General features: G+C 46.0%; 1 protein-coding gene across 5 annotated transcripts in view; it reads right to left on the bottom strand.

Annotated features, from left to right (window-relative positions):
• Window positions 1-15399, bottom strand: part of ZNF618 (zinc finger protein 618) — a 185122-nt gene extending 169723 nt beyond the window's left edge. For all 5 annotated transcript variants that reach the window (XM_060608917.3, XM_060608915.3, XM_060608920.3 and 2 more), the window contains exon 1: window positions 14904-15399. In XM_060608917.3, the coding sequence (XP_060464900.1) occupies window positions 14904-14936 (33 nt within the window). In that variant the 5' untranslated portion in view covers window positions 14937-15399. The remainder of the gene's footprint in view (window positions 1-14903) is intronic.
• Between the last annotated feature and the right edge of the window lie 2869 nt (window positions 15400-18268).

Below are 18268 nucleotides of genomic sequence, written 5' to 3'. Positions count from 1 at the left end.
AACCAGAATGGAGACAGTCTAAAGAATGGAGTCTGAGTGAGGACTCTGACACTAATTAGCTGAATGACCCCTGGGCAGGTTAGCTTCTCTGCACCCTGGTTTCCTCACCTGTAAAATAAATATGATGAAAATTCTATGTCATGGAGTTATTTGGGGGGGATAAAGAAACTAACACTGGGTAGGTTCTCAATAATAATTAGTTTCAGGGTGCCTGGGTGGCTCAGTTGGTTCAGCATCCAACTTCAGCTCAGGTCACGATCTCGCGGTCCGTGAGTTCGAGCCCCGCGTCGGGCTCTGTGCTGTCAGTTCTGAGCCTGGAGCCTGCTTCAGATTCTGTGTCTCCCTCTCTCTCTGCCCCTCCCCCACTCATACTCTGTCTCTGTCTCTCTCAAAAATAAATAAAATATTAAAAAAATTTTTTTAAATAATTGTTAGTTTCATTCTTCCCTTTGAGCTCATTACTAAAAGCACCCTAGCTGTATCTAACCCATATTAGGTACTCAAAATGTGTCAGGAGATTGAATGGGGTAGATGGATGGATGAACAGATAATCCTAAGAAAGACATCTGAAGGACAGAAAGATGATAAGGGGAAATGGGTGAGTGGGTAGAATGGGTGAGATGGATGGATAGGTGAATAGCTACACAGATGGAATGATGAGCAGACAGATGGAATGGCAGCTTATATTTTCAAAGATGACCACACTAATATACACACCCTCCAACACGTTTGATGTCACACTGACACAATGGGGCTTACGGCTCTCCTCTCGAAATGGGACATGTCTTTGTAACTGCCTCAACCCATAGATTGTGGTAGAAGTTATGCTATATGACTTCTGACACTAAATCATAAAAGGAGACACTGGGTCTGCTTGACTCTATCTCTGTTGGGACATGTGCCTTGGGAGACTCAAGGTGCCATATAAAGTCAGGCCATGTATGAAGCCTCCATGCTGGAAAGACCCCATGACATGGATGGATGGATGGATGGATGGATGGATGGATGGACAAACGGATGCCCAAGGAGTTCTAACTTCTTAAGTCTTCCAAATCCTGGCACCAGATATGAGAGTAAAGAAGGTCTGAAGATGACCCTGGCCACCATATGACCACAGTCACAGAGAAACCCTAAACCAGACCAACCGATGGACCTACTCCCAAATTCCCGACCCACAGAAACCGTGAGAGACAATAAACAGCGTTGTGTTAAGCCACTAAGTTTTGGGGTGATGTGTTACATGGAAATTGGTATCTGAGACAGATGGTGAAAGGAGTCTGAGGCTGAATGCATGACCTCTCTATGCGGAGCCCCGGAAATCAGCCACATCTTGTACTAAATACCAGGTCTTGTACACTTCTGCTGTCTGTTCCAAAAGCCTCCCGCTTACCTTTCTATTCCAAGCCTTTCTCACCTCCACTATTTATACTTCCAAAAGCCAGCCCTCCTCCAAGCTCTGACTTGGACCAACTGCCCTCCTGCCCCTGAACAAACTAACAGAACATGCTTTCTGAGCAACTAGTCCAAGCCCTGACTGTATAATAGGGCAAATGGAGGCCCAGAACAGGGAAAAGAGATTACCCCAGGCTCTGGCTGAGTTGGAAGCAGGGCTCAGACTTGAGACTATGGTTCCTACCGTGAAGCCCAGAGTTATTTCTCCTCCAACAGCCCGTGGGCTCCAGGTATCCCCAAGTTTGAGCTGTGCTTCCACTGCTTACTGCCAGTGATGGTAGTCCCATCGGCCAGCCAGCATCGCCGCAGGCCCTGGCTGGGACGTGCCAGAGCTCCTGGCTCCAAGCATACCTTACATCTGTCTGGGCATAAATTTGCATTCTGAATCCAGGAGGCCCCGGTTCCAAGTATGTCAAATGTAATTAATTACAGCAAACCTTCTGCAACTGTTTTCAAACGCAGTATTAAAGGCTCTGTGAGCATGAAACACACAAGCCACCGGCCGGCTGAGGAGCACGGGGAGCTGGGGAATGGGGGACTGGGAGTCCCAGATCCAGGCCCCATGGAGTGGGGAGGGCAAGTTCCCGAGACCCCAGGGTCCAGTTCAGCCCCACTGCGAAGGGGAGGGCATCCAAGGGAACTGGTTTCAAGTCCTAGCCAATCACCGATGCCACAACTTGGACAAGCAACTTCACCTTCTTTGACCGGAAGCGAGAATGTTTAAGACTCAGCACCTCAAAGGGCTGCTGTGAGCCTCGTCTGTGGCCACCATCTGAAGTTGGAGCCGATCACCACTACCAGCTGTGTACCCTTTCACCTCTGATTCTCAATTCCCCAATGTTTAAAAAAAAAAAAAAAAAAAAAGCCTTCCTTTCCAGGGTGACTGTATTCACCGACGTATTAATAGATGTTAAATGATGAGCCCGGTGCCTGGTATGTAAGAGGCACCTGGCAAATGTGCCATGATTACTATATTTTGAGGCAGAAAAATTCTATTTTGCAAAAATTAGGTGAGATGAAGAATGCTCAACGTCAGCCTTTTGACAGAAACAGATCCTGAGTAAAAATCAAAAATTTGTAAGGTTGAATTTCCAACACATGGCTCAAACTCCTTTCAAAACACTGACAGCCAGAGAACTAAGTTACAAAGGTGGAGACTTGTGTTCGAGTCTAGCCAAATCTGCTGTCCTGTCCCGCCCCCCTGCCTGTACCAGGTTGGAAATCAGGAGAGCCGGATGACCTCCTCATCCTGCCAGCTCCATCCACTACTACAGTGTGCCCTCTGGTCTTCCAGAAGCCTTGCTTCCCAAATCTCTACACAGAGCACACATGACTTAGCAAGAGAATGACTTGTGGCCACTCGGGTCCCTAAATCCATAGCCCCTAATGTGACCTGGGTTTCTATGCCCAAACCAGCCCACAACTATGCTCTGATTCATAAACCCTGGTTCAACCCCAAATTCTAAATAGACCGGAATTTTCTGGCAAGTGGCGAGATCGCCAGGGGTAATCTTTTAGATTTGTTTTTGCTTGTCTTGTTAGATATACTTTCTTCCAAAGTGTTTAATTAATGTTTAGGGGAATGGATAAGCAAAGTGGAAAACAGTTTAAGTTTTCCTTCCTAAATTACCAATCTCTTTCTCTCTCTGTCCTAAGTTCCCTCCATTTAACCACCTAGTTATACTGATGCCTACACCATTACATCATCCTTCTTCCCAATTCCAAACTCTGCATTCTTCACCAGTTACCTGATGAAGCCGGGTGCGGTGGGGGCAGACTTTTAGATCAGCACTGTCCATTAGAACTGTAATACAAACCACATAGGCAATTTCAAATCTAGAAGCAACATTATTTATGAAAAAGTGAAATTAACTTTATTAATATATATTCTTTAACCTAGTATATAAAGGGCTATCATTTTACCTTGGAATCAATATTTTAAAAATTATTACTGAGGGGCGCCTGGGTGGCTCAGTCAGTTAGGCATCTATCTGACTCTTGACTTCGGCTCAGGTCATGATCTCACGTTCATGGGTCCAAGCCCCGCATCGGGCGCTGTGCTGACAGCTCAGAACCTGGAGCCTGCTTCGGATTCTGTCTCTCTCCCTCTCTCTCTCTGCCCCTCTCCTGCTAGCTCTCTCTCTCTCTCTCTCTCCCTCTCAAAATAAATAAACTTACAAAAAAATTATGACTGAAATCTTTTACAATCTTTTTTTCCCTCTGAACATTTCAAAATCCGATGTGGACTCTACACCTACAGCCACATTTCAACTGCTCAACAGCCACAGGTGGCCAATGGTTACAATACACACTGGATGGCACAGACGTAGATCATCTCTACAAACCTTTTAAGCCCTAGACTCCCCAGATCCAAAAAGACAACTAGCCTTACAACAAATTCCACTTCTAGCCAGTAGACCCCCAGGGAAGTGACCCCTCCCTGGGGCCTCTTTCCAGGCCAGTTTCAGTTTTATTTCAGATCAGTTTCACTTTCTGCTTTTTTTCCAGTATACATTATAAGAAACGCCCACATAAACACACTTAAATTTTGTTATTTTTCCCTGTTGATGAAATTAAAAAAAATTTTTTTTAAATCTCCGGCATCCAAAGATGTGATCTATTCCAAGTACCCTGGCTATGTCCACTTAGCTAACAAAACCCTGAGCCCGAAATAAAAGAAATGCAAACTCTCCACAAAATTTCACCTGATAAAAATCCCCATCCTTAGTTCTCCACAAAAATGCTGGGACTGGCGAGAATTAGTCCAGCAGAGGGTCAAACCTGAGTGACAGAATGGCTAGCCCCTCGGGCATGCCGTCTCGGACAGTAACACATCCACTAAGCTTCTGACTCTGAATGTTACCAGTAAATCCCAAGCCAGGGGCTTTGCCCAGGGACACTCCAGCCTCCTCCGCTCTGCAGAAGTCATTCCTACCCATGGGGTAGAGATGGCAGACTTCTTCCTCCCTGGATCCCCCGACTCCCCCAAAACGAGGGCTGGCCCCAGGGAATTCAAGATTCCATCCCTGACACAGAGCTCACTTCACTAGAAAGCAGGTTTTTCTGGGTTTTCTATAGCAGACTAGGGGAACCAAGCATCACCTGACTCCATCTATTCTCTTTAGCTCATAGATGAAGCCTCCTTCTGCTTTGTCAGCCAAAATATTTATATCATTTTTCTGTCGACTCAATACCGTCCTCACCTTGGCCTCCCTCCTTTCCTTTTTCTTTCTCCCTCTTTTCCTTTTTAAGAAAAGAAAGGAGTTGTCGCTAACATGTTTCTCCAGTTCTTCATTGTTTATAAAGCACTTTTAAATCCATTAACTCACATGATGCTTGCAGGAAGCCTATCAGAGAATATACAAGTGAACTGTTCTCCCACTTAACAGATAAACAAACAGAGGCTCAGCGCCCAGTGCCTTCCGGGGCTGGGCAGGTCACATTCGTGGGAACTGTCTGGAAAGGCAGAGTACATACCCTGTCCAAGGCCTACAAATTCCAAACTTTTTAAACCTGCAGCCGGCATATAAAATGAAACAAGATAAGGTGCCTTTGTGGGCACCCATCTATGACTCTGGGGTTCCACAATTTCCCAACAGGGCACCTACAAATAATGACTGGTGCTAGTTATAAAAATGCATGTGTAAAAAAAATAACACATATGTAGGGCTTCAGTCTCAAAAGCATTTTCAAGGAGGCCTGGGTGGCTCAGTCGGTTAAGCATCTGACTTCAGCTCGGGTCATGATCTCACGGTTCATGAGTTCAAGCCCCGCAAGGGGCTCTGTGCGGACAGTGCGGAGCCTGCTTGGAATTCTGTCTTTCCTTCTCTCTCTGCCCCTTCCCCGCTCCCTCCCCACCCCCATCTCAAAAATAAAGCAATAAACTTTTAAAAAGATATTTTAAAAATAAATAATAAAAAGTATTTCCAAAAAAAAAATAGAGACAGCATATTCAAGAATGTCCTTTCATTTGATTCTTGTGGAGGATTATTTCCATCCCATTCCCCGGATGTAGAAATTAAGATTCCTCAGGGCTGAGAAACTTGCCTGTGGTCTTAAGTATGTGCAACAGCAAACGTGTTACATACCTAGGTCTTCATCCAGGAACCCGGGGGCCTGCCTTGCCCCTCTGCCATGTCATCTATACTACACGAGTGGGGGACACTGCCCAACCCAGTGGCCCAACCACCAGCATCTCCCCCTTTGAAATCTGATCACTCCGGGATCAGGCAGAGAAGCAGGTCACCCAGCCCTGCTTTGATGAAAACCCCAAGGGTATCTAATTATAACAAGGAGGGAAGGGAGGAGTCAGAATCCTCTATTTCTCAAGACCAAATTAACTTTAATTTCATTTGACACAGTGTATGTGCTAGTAGGAAAGGCGATGGTTGAGGAGTTAGGAAATCTAAGGCCTGAAGTTTCATCTCTGCCTATTCACTGAGGTTCTGGGCAAGTAACTCCACCTCCCTTCCTGTGTGTGTGCGTGTGCATGCGTGCGTGTGTGTGTGTGTGTGTTTATGTGTGTGTCTGAGGAACTAGATCAGCAATGACAAGTGACAAATTGGCTTCATGTCCCATACTAAACTCAAGGGCTGGTTGCATCATACTAAGAAAGAAGGACTCTGAGGTCACTGGCCAGACTCCATGGAAAAGAGTGCCAAGATCGATTAGCAATGTCTGCCACAGGCTTGCAAATGGCGGGCAGCGGTATGTAGATTACTCACTTAACGGCCCTGGACTAGATAATGAACAAGTAACATGTTGCAAGTGAAAAACAACTCTGCCCTTTACAACTCTTACTTCTCACAACCCCTCACAACTTTTTGTAAGGACCCAGTACTGCAGGCATCGTCACCATCATCCCCACTTTACATATAAGGAAACAGCACAGGTAAATGAAGAACTTTGGCAAAGATAAACCGTTAAGCAGCAGAGCAGGCAAGGGAGCCAAGCCTTATCCCTTCAATTTCGACCTGTTTGCTCTACCCTTGGAAATGTTAAACTGGTGCCCCACCACAGGTGGAAGATACTAAGCCTCCCTCCCACACACTACTTTCAGCTTTTAGACAAGGGGCACAGCAAAGTTACGAAACCCATCCAAAGACATGGAAGGGAAGGGGTGCTAATTCAAAGTTCCAGATGCTTCTTCCCAAGGCCAAGTCCCACCCTCACTGCACAAGTGGAGAAGCCAAGCTCAGAGCTAAGTGAGGCAAGCAAGAGAATCGGAAGTCCCTAATGTCACAGTCCACCCCAGCAAGAATATGACACCCTATCTCAATTCTAAGATGCCTTCTACTATTAAATACACCATTGCATCGACAACAGCTTTCAGTGACGAAGAAAATGAAAGGGAACGCACTGACAGAAAACATGTATTGTTAAAACCACCCCAACTTCAGAAAATTTGAACATGTGCAAACATAACATCGAGGAAATATGGTGTCCTTCAACCTGGGACCCTGTGCTCCCTTGCTGGACACCAGCATTAAAAGTGACTGTTTTAGGGGTACCTGGGTGGCTCAGTCAGTTAAGTGTCCGACTTTGGCTCAAGTCATGATCTCACAGTTCGTGAGTTCAAACCCCGCATCGGGCTTGCTGCTGTCACCCAATCAGCACGCAGCCTGCTTCGGATCCTCTGTCCCCCTCTCTCTGCCACTCCCCCACTTGCACTCTCCCAAAAAAATAAGTATTTTTTTAAATGACAGTGTTTTATAAAGCTTAAGAAAAAAAACCAAGCAAATATACAGAATGTCCTCATATTTCTCCCGTTAGGTCTTCCTTGAATCTTTGGCATCTGCAAACCATCATCCCACCATGGATAAGATCTGACTGAACATCAAATCACACATTTAGCTGCCACTCATTTAAGGTGTTCCAGGTGTGCTACAAACAGCCCACCGGTGCCCCGTTCCTGGGCCCATGACCAAGACAACCAGCCCCTAGAGCAAACACACAGGGTACCAGGGTACTACCCAGCCCTTCTGCCTCAAGGCTCTCCCCATTCCCACCACCTCAGAACTGAGTCCATTCGCCATACCTGCCCATCAGCCATCTGGATGATAGCCCTACCTGGCCCCCCATCCATTTTAAAGAAATAGTTTCTATGGGAGGAGTGAAGAGGGTGGAAAACTCTTTCAAAACTACCCAAAACGTGTAAGGTCAAAGGAGTGTTATCACTTTCCGAAGAGTCCCTCTGATGTATTACTCCGTATGACTCCAAAGAAGGCACGGGCTTCAGCGCCAGCTCTAGGAACATGTGCTTAGTGCATTTCCTAGTAAAAGAGTGCTTTTACTAAATAGCCAAACCCAAACTGGTCACCTACTCTTTGACCAAATAGCCAAACCCAAACTGGTCACCTACTCTTCACTAGACTCAAATCCAACAGATCTGAGCTATTTCCAAAAAGTCAAATTAAGTCATCAAATCTTTATTGAGCTGCTGCTCTGTGCCAGACCCTAAAATGAATAACCCATGCTCTCTGCCCTCAAGGAACTCACAAGCTGGCTAGAGAAACAGAAAGGCAAAAATTAAGTCTCATCTGTGGGCCTACGGTATTTGGGGAGTACTGCAGGGTGGGCACAGATAAACTCCACCTGGGGTCGTGTAGGGACTCCACAGAAGGAGAACATGCCAGTGGTCTTGGGGGTGGGGGGGTTTGGTTCCTCAGAGCGGAGATGAATGAGGGGAAGGGCACTAGAGACAGGAGGCCCAGCAGAACAGAAGCTCGAAGGTACACAGTTCACCCGGGATTAAGATTCATCCCTTTTAAAGACTGTGCCACAGGCTTTGAAACGAATCCAGAAATATTCAGAGGAGCTAGAGCATCCCTGGAATGAACGCATTAAGAACACTTTTGACAAGAAAGACACGCAAGGTCTAAGAAATGTCTCATCCCCATGTTTTAGAGCAACAACCAAAAAAGTGGACCTTTTCTAATGCTACCTAACTCTGCCCAGTGAAGATAAGGCCCCAGGTTTCCAGAACCAGAAAAACTGTTGTCACTGCAACTCAGTCTCCCCAAATGGAGACCCACTGGCCACTGGGTCAACAGGTAACTGACATGTATTGACCACCTTCTAAGGACCACCTTCCTAGGACTGGTGGGTGTATTCACATGTGCTGCTTTCACATCATCGTAAAATGGCCCTTCAAGGTCGAGAATATTACCCCCCTCTTTCCAGATGTAGAAGATGTGGTTCCACAACCAGAAGTGACTTTCCCAAAGTGACACAAAGCTAACCATGCCATAAGGCTGGATTCCAAACTCTGGTCTGGTTGATTTCAAATCCCGCTTTCCATTTCACCAAGTGGGAGGATGTCAGAAAATGTCTAGCTTCTGACCTAAGGCCCTGGGGTCTATCCGGGGCAGTTCTCTGGCAGTCCCATGCTCCGCTCGGAAACGGACCCCACTGACAGACCATCCTTCCCCCTAATCCCCCTCCTGTCAGATCCCAACCCTGGTCCTACGCACCTGCTGTCTTCCTATACCTTCATCTTTCTTTCAGGCAATACTTTATTTAAAACCCATCTCCTACAACTGCCTCCTGCACTTGTACTTCTCAACTTCAAGGGCACACATGCTGAGACACATCATCCTGGGGTTTCTAGCCATCATTTGTCATTTTTAACTAAAGCATTCTGGCCTAATCCTGGCAGAAGACTGCTTGGGGACAAATAAAAGAGAGGTGTGGACCACTTCATCCAGAAGAGGCTAAATGGTGGAACTCATCACCACTATAGGCTGAAACACCGCAGAGCATCTAGGGCTCAGGAAGGAAGTCCCACCAAAAAAAACCAAGAGCTTTGAAAGATGTGTCACTAACCTTCTGAGGCCACCCTGTAACAACAACTAGACGGAACACTGGTCTGGCCCTGTGCTGTCCAAGACGGAAGCCACTAGCCACAAGTGGCTAGTGAGCACCTGAAATTGGCTAGTCAATAAAGACTTAATACCTCCCAAAGAAAGAATATAAAATATCACATTAGCAATTCTTTATATGAATGAGATGCTGGAATGATGGTTTGGTGGATACACTGGCTTAAATAAACTATATTATTAAAATGAATTCCACCTGTTTCCTTTTACTTTGGGAGGGGTATCACTAGAAAGCTTAAAATTATGTGTGTGGCCCACATTTGTGGCTCAAATTGTATTTCTACTGGACAGTGCTAGTCTGACACATGTTAAAAGATGAGAAGACAAAGACAGCAAATTCTGGAGTTTCTAGGAAGCGCATACACAGAAAGATACTCCCAGAGTCCGATTAAAATTTAAGTACGGCACCAACACAAAGTCTGTAGTTCCAGAAACATTCTTCTGGCAATCTGAAGTAAACGTGCGGAATAAAAGTAAGTGTGGCTGCTCTCCCCCGCACCAAGCCAGGTATGCCGCACTTCTTGAAAGTCTCCTTTCCGGGGGCGCCTGGGTGGCTCAGTTGGTTAAGCAGCTGACTTCGGCTCAGGTCATGATCTTATAGCTTGTGAGTTCGAGCCCCGCGTCGGGCTCTGTGATGGCAGCTCGGAGCCTGGAGCCTGTTTCCGATTCTGTGTCTCCCTCTCTCTCTGCCCCTCCCCCGTTCATGCTCTGTCTCTCTCTGTCCCAAAAATAAATAAAAAAACGTTGAAAAAAAAAATTTTTTTTTTAAATAAAAAAATAAAACGTTAAAAAAAAATTAAAAAAAAAAAAAAAAAAGAAAGTCTCCTTTCCGGCAAGAGAACGTGCCAGAGATGCTGCCTTCACCCTGGCACCCGTCTTTCCAGGCTTCTCCAGGGCCAACAGGCTGGGGTGTGTGCCCGACCACCAGGCAGCTGAGACTTCTTCACGGGGCGGGGGGAGCGTAAGGCAGGCTCAGCCAGGGGACAAACCACACACCTACTCCATAGATCTACTCCACAGGGTTCAGGTTAAGTCAACTGGGATGGTAAGTTAGGAAAGCGTTAAGTGGGGAAGTGCGGGCTGTGTGCAGCGTATCCAGACAGATCTGCAACACTGGTCCAGTACCTTGCTGACTTCTTTAACCGTGACTCACAGTTGGGAAATTACACACATAGGTGCACACGCCTATCGGCAAATACAAATCAAACCAAGTTTCACGAGACCACGCTTACCTTCCACATTGCACTCTGCCTCTGCTATTTTGTGTCCTCCTGTACTCGCTTCCATTCTTTTCTCTAGGTTTATGCCAATCGCGAGCCACTAATTTCACGGTCATGCTTTACAACCTAGCCTGGGTGTGGTGGATAACAAGCGTACTCTTCACTCTGTGATGGACGCTGCACCCCTCTCCCCAGAATACGTGCATCCAGATGTGACCCTCAGGATCCTTCTCAACACAGTGATCCAGGCAGCTACAGCCAATCACTGAAGTCAGAATCAGAGATGAAATCTATGTTTGATTATTCTTGTTCTGATCCAAAACTCTCAAAAACTGAGGCTCAGGAGGAAAAAGTGATTTGTCCAAGGTCATATGGCGAGACCTTGGGTGAGCCATGGCACCTGTGGACCCACAAAGCCACTTCACTTTACATCACCAGGGAGGAGACACAACTGACACGAAACATTACGAGAACGTGGAAAAAATTTAAATTTTCACCATGACCGTGAAAAGTCAGCTTATACATCCACTAAAACACGGCAGGGAAGTTCTTATCACCCCACCAAGAAGAAGACATGAGGATTCTGAGGTCAGAGGAAGCAACGTGCCAAGAGCTGAGTCAAAGGTTGGGGGAAAATCTGTATGTGACAATGGAAGAGTTTTGAAACTCTGTTTCTCAAATGAAACAAACCATTGGCTGTTTATTTTCTAGAACCAGAGAGAGGTCAGCCTTCCACTGACCAGCCATCTTTGTTGCTTTTCTTCTGCAAAAGCAAGAGCCCTTGTTCAAGTTCACCTCTGTGCAGGGCTGAAAGTATAAGCAAACCCTTTTTCCTAGCTTGGTCCAAAGTCAAGCTATAAAGCAGGCCCTTGAAATTTCAAACCTTATTAGAAGGAAAAAAAAAAAAAAACAAAACAAAACCTCCTTAGGCAGAAAAGCAAAACATTAAGTAATAAGAGTCTCTACTGTGAAACAGTATAAATGATCTTTCACCAAAATAACTCAGCCCATCATCAAATTACCACCCCTCAAGTCCAATTTGCCAGATTTTTTGCCCAATATTACAAGAGAGTTTGGTGAACAGACATAGGCTAATAAAAATTAACTCATATATCCATTCTGGTCACACTTCCATCTAAAATAGGAGGTGAGAGAGGCAAGGCCTAGGTCAGATCTCAGTCCTGGGAGACGCCAATAGAAACAAAAGAGAACTGACCCCGCCCCCAACAGTACCATCATGCACCTCTATTTCCTTTACAACAAACATGATCAGAATAACCAATTTTTTTAAAAAAGGAAAAAACAAGTCTACAAAACAGAAATGATTTTCAAGTCCTCACCAGGGGTTCCCCTTAAGCCATAGACAACACGTCGAAATTTCAGCAGAATGGAATTGAAAATCTGAGTTGTGTGTCAGGAGACCCAGGACACACAAAGGACGTGCTGCAATATTTTTATTCCTTGCACCAGAAAGAACCTGTTATCTACAACCCTGACTTTTTCTCAGATGCCCAGTAGGGGTGCCCACCTACCCCTCCCAGCCTGGGGTATAGCTCCCCTCCAACACTTGCTGAACTCAGGCCTACTGTCTCATGAGGCCTCCAGAGCCCTCGGAAATTATAAATTCTTTGACCGTCCTAGGCATCGGCCTAAATAATTCAACAGGAAAAAAAAATTTTTTTAATTGTGCTACTTAAAAAAAAAAAAAGAAAAAAAAAAAAAAAAAAAGCTCATTCCAAATATGTCAGAATGTGGCCAGTCAGCCCTGAAGGATTTCGTTACTAAAAAAATAAAATCTCCTAAATGCAATGGCGATGATGGGAAGTGTCGAACCTCTGCCGCTGTCAAATCTATTTCACAGAATTCACATCCCCTCAGAAATTTGAATCTCCACAAAACGGGGTAGGAATGCATGAACTGGGGCCACCATTTTTTCCAAGACCAGCTGGTGGCTGGCGAAAGGGACACAGGGTTTCCTGTCCTAGCCCTGTGTGACCCACCATCAGCCCCCAAGCAAGGTTCCACCAAGATTCCCCCCCCCCCCACTTTGGAGAGAAAAATTAAAACTTTTTTTTTTTATTCAAAATCCCCAGCAAGTTCAACCAGATACTAAACCATCACAAATAACCCTTCAACTTTGGGTGGGTACCTTATTTCCATCTGTTAAATTTTAATTCAGTCAATATTTGTCTTCTAAAAAAAAATTTTTTTTGTTTTTGTTTTCCCCTTCGTGTGATTTCATTTTAAGGCCACAAAACTACATCAAATACTGTTTGCATTTGCGTTCCCATGTTCCAACATGTTCCAAAGGCAAGTACGTTTGGGTTTAGCTTTTGTGTGTATTTTTTATTTTTTTTTGCCTTTAAAAAAAATTAAATTTTGCAGCTAGAATCAGCTGAATTGGTGTTTTACTCCATTTTTTTCAGCAAACTTAAGTGTTCCACTAGAAAAGATGGATAAGAATCAGAATTTTGATCTCCTCTCTGTCCTTCCCTTCTTTTATCTTTCCTTCTTAAGTCAGTAAAATTTGTGTTTTTAAAATCACAACCCCCCCCCCCAAAAAAATGATCAAAGCTAATGGATTTTCTTTTCCCCTTTGAAAGTAATCAAATTTGTGAAAAATACCAAATGCTAATAAACTACCAACCCCACATCACAATCAAAGAGGCCTAAAACCAATCTGGATTTTTTTTTTAAATAATAAATTTTTCAAATTGGAAGAGTAAGCAAGCACAGAGAAGGGAAAATTCTCTCCTACCAAGGATTCTTCAACCCTTGTCTTTATCAATTGATTCAGTTGCATGTCATAAAAAATGAGCTTCTGTGAATCCACTGTTAGTTTTTTCATAATAATGTTAATTATGCATATCTTATTTTAATGGCGGTCTCTCCTACAAATCTGTGGGCTACTCAATTTGTATAATGTGATGAATTTACATTTTTTTTCCCCACTGAATATTGCTAAAAAAGGTTCCTGACATTTTCTGGATAAAACAACAACAAAAAACGAAATGCCTAGACCTTTCAGGAAACAAAATCAGAAAATAGTCTTAATTATTCCATCAAAACAAAAAACAACCAAAAAAAGAAACAACAACAAGAACACAAAACCCAACAAATCAGGGAAAAAAGACAGGATTTCACTAACTTTTCCAGTTTCTGTTTTTCTTTAGAACCTTGGGATTTAAATGCAGTAAAACGTAAATGCGAAATTAAAAAAAAAAAAAAAAAAAAAAAAACTACAATTTTTGGGTGTGTCCAAAGCCAACATTTTAGGGTCTATTTTCTCTTTGAAATCCTTCCCCCTCGAAAACAGAAAAACTTTACATATTACCAAATGGTGAAATTAGTCTTTTCTGCCCGCTGGGCTAAACAAGTTCCAAATTACAATGAAGTACAATTTCTAATTGCTTCATAAAGCCAATTCTCCCAGTTTTCTCTAAACTCAACAATTTCCCTCCTTTCCTCATTCCAATTAGTTTTTTTCTCAAACTAAAAGGAGTTGGAAAGCCAAAATGACTTCAGTTTTAGGAGGCTTTCTCCTTTCTCCCCCTCAAAAACTGAATTCATTCAAATTCCAGCTTAATTTTCATTTACATATTATCTGGATTTGGCTTCAGAAATAAAAATTGTCTCCATGCTCCCAGAAAGATCAAAGTGAAAATTTTCACCCCAAAAAAGAAAAAAAAAGAATCCTTTCCCCCTCCGCTGCCTTAGAGTGCAAACTTTTGAAAAAATAAGAAATAAAAAATATTTCTTTTCAATTTTAATTTCTTTTTTTTATTTACAAAATAGTATCCTCTAGGTGGCGTCGTTTTAATGGGAAAAAACTACCGTTTGAAGAAAAATTAGAAAAAAAAATTGAGAAAGGGAAATATGGCCTAAAAAAAAAAGACTGTTGCAAAGATGGGGTGCCAGAGGGGAAAGACCTCCCGGGGGGGGTCATCAGGGACCCCGAACGCAGAGGGGGTCAGGGGGAAATTGCAAATTTGGGGGGGAGGGGGGAGAGCTGGAAGGGGTTGCATTTTTGCAAAATGTGAATTGTCCAAACTGAAATGGCTGCTCTGTTCTCTCGCCGCTTTGTTTTCTGGGCTCCGGTCCGAGCCCGGGGCTGGAGGGGGCGCTGGGTGGGGGCCCGAAGAGACCCCCGCGTCACCCCCAGCCTCCTCACGCCCCGCGGCGTCCGGGGGGGGCCTCCCCAGACCCCGACCCCCTGGTTTGCGCCCACAAAAAGCCCGCAAACGTGCCCAGGCACTTTGCATTTTGCAAATCTTGCAATGAAGTGGCGCAGCGCCCCGGGCCCCGGCCCCCCGGGGTCCCCCGCGCGGTGCATGCCCCCGGCCCCCCGTCGTACCTGCGGAGCCGCCGCGCCGCCCGGCTGGTTCATGGGTCCGTGCGGGAGGAGGCGGCCCCGGCGCGTCCTGCTCCTCCCGGGCCGGGCTGCTGGTGCGCGCACAATGCCGCCGCCGCCGCCGCCGCTGCCGCCGCCGCCGCCGCCGCCGCCGCTCCCTCCTCCGCCCGCCCCGCTCAGGCCGGGGGGGCGGGGGCGCTGGGGGCGCGCGGGGGGGGGCGCCCGGCCCGAGCCCCCACCCCCGACCCGCACCGGCCGCCGCCGCCGCCGCCGCAACCGAGCCGCCCCTCGCGGGGCCGCCGCCGCCCCCCGCCGCCCTGCCCGCCCCCGGGCCGGCCTCGCCGCGCGGCCCGCGAGCTCCGGGCCTCGGCCTCGGCCTCCGCGCCGCCGGCCTCCGCGCCGTACACAAAGCCGGCCGGCCCCCGGGCGCGCCGCTCCGGCCCGCCCGCCAGCCTCCCGGCCGCGGCACCGCCGCCCCCCAAACTTTCCCGCGCCGCGCCCTGCCCTCCCCGCGCCCCCCGCGTCCGCCCCCCGGCGCCCCTCTGCCCGCCCCCGGCTCGCCAGCCCCTCGCAAAGGTCATGTTCGCGGTTGAAAAAAAGTTTGGGGAGCCGCCTCTTGACGGAACACAAGGGGTTAATGGGAACTCTTCTGCTCCCCCCACCCACCCCCCAAAAATCAGATTGATTTTTTAAATAAAGTTTGAAGAGCTGGCCTTATGGAAGAATCGCGAGGCTCGGCGGGGATGCTCTTCTTGCCCCTGCCTGCCCCCCCCCCTCAAAACCCTCTAATGTCATTTAAAAATAAAAGTTTGAAGAACTGGCCCTGGGTCAGACAAGAGAGGTTAAGGGGACTCTTTCTAGCCCCCCAATCAGATGGATTTTAAAAATAAATATTTGAGGAGCTGCTTTTATGTGAAATGCGGGATGAAGAGAATTATTTCTGTCTACCTTTGTCAACATCTTTTTAAAGAACAGATTTATTTAAAAAATAAAAGTTTGAGGGAACTGGCCCTGGGTGAGACACTAGGGTTAAAGGTTAAGGGGGGCTAGCCCCCCTCCCATATACCCTACTCAAGTTGATTTTAAGAAGAAAAATTGGAGAAACTCTATATGAAATCGATGGTGAACAAGAATGTTTCTGTTCAACACTCTAAAATACCAGATTTTTTTTTTTTTTAATTTGAGGAACTGCCTCCTTATGACTTGGGAAGGTCTAAAGGGGATTTTTTTCTCACCCTCCCCCCAAAAAAATCTGATTTCTTTTTTTCATTAAAAGTATGAAGGACCTAGCCCATAACAAGACAAGGATTACTGGATCCACCCTACATCTTCCACAGATTATTGATTTTTTACAATAAAAATTGAAGATTTTACATATATGAGATAAGAGAAATCTTTCTTTATGCCTCTTAAGAGAAAAATATATAAGGATACTTTTTAAAACATACAAGCACTGGAAATTAAGAGTAAACAGGTGTCTTTTCTCTGTCCCTACCTTAAAAGATCAAAAAAGTTTTTCTAATGTTTAAAGACTTGAATCGATAGGAAATAGGAGGAGTTACAGAATTTTCTTCCCTGCACCCCCAAAGCTATTATTTTTTGAATGTCAGGAAACTAAGGAACTATATAGGAAGACGCTTTCTCTCCCTGAAGAAGGAAAATATGGAAATGTAACCCTACAGAGGAGGCAGAGAATTAAGAGACGCAACCCTTCCCCAGACCAAATACACAGATGAAATTAAAAGGGATCTTCCAACCGTCCTCTCCTCCATGAAAAGTTGGAGTCATTAAAAATAAAAAGTGGCCATTTCCCTCCCAGCCAGCCTGGCAAGTATCTTCCTGGCAGAGATTTGCCATCCTCTGCCAAGGCTGCTGTAGGGCAGACACTGAGGGGGGCAGGGCAGCCTGTGAAGTTTGGCAGAACTGGGCTCCCATGAGCCCTGGACATATGTGATGGCCAGGCAGCCCCCTGCCCGCCTGCCCCTCATTCGCCATGTGGTTGAGGCCTTGCTACCCAGACAGATGCTCCAGGTTTGATGTGTCTCTGGCTCCATCCCCGTGTGAAGATCTCTGGGCACCTGCCTCAAGCCTAAGCTGCCTCCTCTGCCTAGCAGAACCAGGCCAAACTTTAGGCCCTCGAGTAGAAAGGAATGGGACCCAAAGAACATGAAGTGTCAGTCACCACGGCTCAAAGCTGTAGGGTGCCAAAGGAAAAAACAAATTCTGCCCTCTCAATCAGGAAAACATGATACAGTAAGCATTCACTGAGCACCTACTATGTGCCAGTCACGTTGCGCCTAATAAGGCAGACGCACCATGGGGAAGAGGATGGCTTGCAGCTGGTCTTCTCAAACTCAGACAAGCAAATCGCCGGGAGGGCCTGTCGAAACAGATATATTGGGCCCCACTCAAGTTTCTGATTCAATCAGTCGGGAGTAGGAACCAAGAATTTGCATTTCTAACAAGTTCCTAGAGGATGCCGATGCTGTTGGTCTAAGGACTGCGTTTTTTAAACTCTGGCAAAGTGGTACCAACAGAGAAATGCACAAGTGCAGGAGAAAGAAGGGCTCAAACCAGCCAGGCTGGCGGGGAGGATGGAGGGGGTCAGCAAAGATTCCAGGAGAAATTAACATCCTGCTGGAAGGGTGGGTAGAAGCATCCTTCCTCTCCGGATCTTAATCAGATGGCATTGTCTCTTTAGGTCAAGGATTCTTAAATCCTTGGATAGCTTTGGGGATCCATAACTAAGCAATTTTATGTATTAAGCACATTTATGTCTTTATGTGCTTTGGGGGGGACAAAATCTCTGTTCTTCACCAATTTCTCAAAAGTGTGAGTGACCCCAACCTTGAATGATCTGCAAACCTAGAATGATTTCCAGGTAGAAATGCCTGGAAAATCCTCATGGGTCTTTCTCAGCCTTCTCCTTCTGGAATCAGTGCAAGCCCTTTCTGTTTCTCTACTACCCCCAGACCACAGGAACTGGGCTTCCTCTCCCATTAGCACATCCAGACAGAGAGCCCATAGTGCACTGAACACCACCTAGAGAGGCATATCCTCAACCGGGGTACCAGGTCTGGAGGGGCTGCCCCTTCTTCACTCTGTCTCTGCTGGGCCATGAAGGGTATGCTAAGAACGCGAAGATTGAGCCTGATGCCTTCCTGACAAAACCCAGTTTCTAAATGAACACACAGTTTTCCCAAACCTTAGTGGAAACTACATGGTCACCAAGAGCTCTGATTTCTCCTTGCTCTGAAGGTTAATTAAGGGTAGACTCACCACACACAAGCAGTGATGGAACAGGTGCCATGATATCACAGAGAAGGAATGGCATGAACATTGGTCATAGCTGCTGAAAAACAGACACA

This window comes from Panthera onca, chromosome D4, assembly GCF_046562875.1.
Source record: "Panthera onca isolate mPanOnc1 chromosome D4, mPanOnc1 haplotype 2, whole genome shotgun sequence".
NCBI lineage: Eukaryota > Metazoa > Chordata > Mammalia > Carnivora > Felidae > Panthera > Panthera onca.
This window is presented reverse-complemented; position numbering and strand designations above follow the sequence as displayed.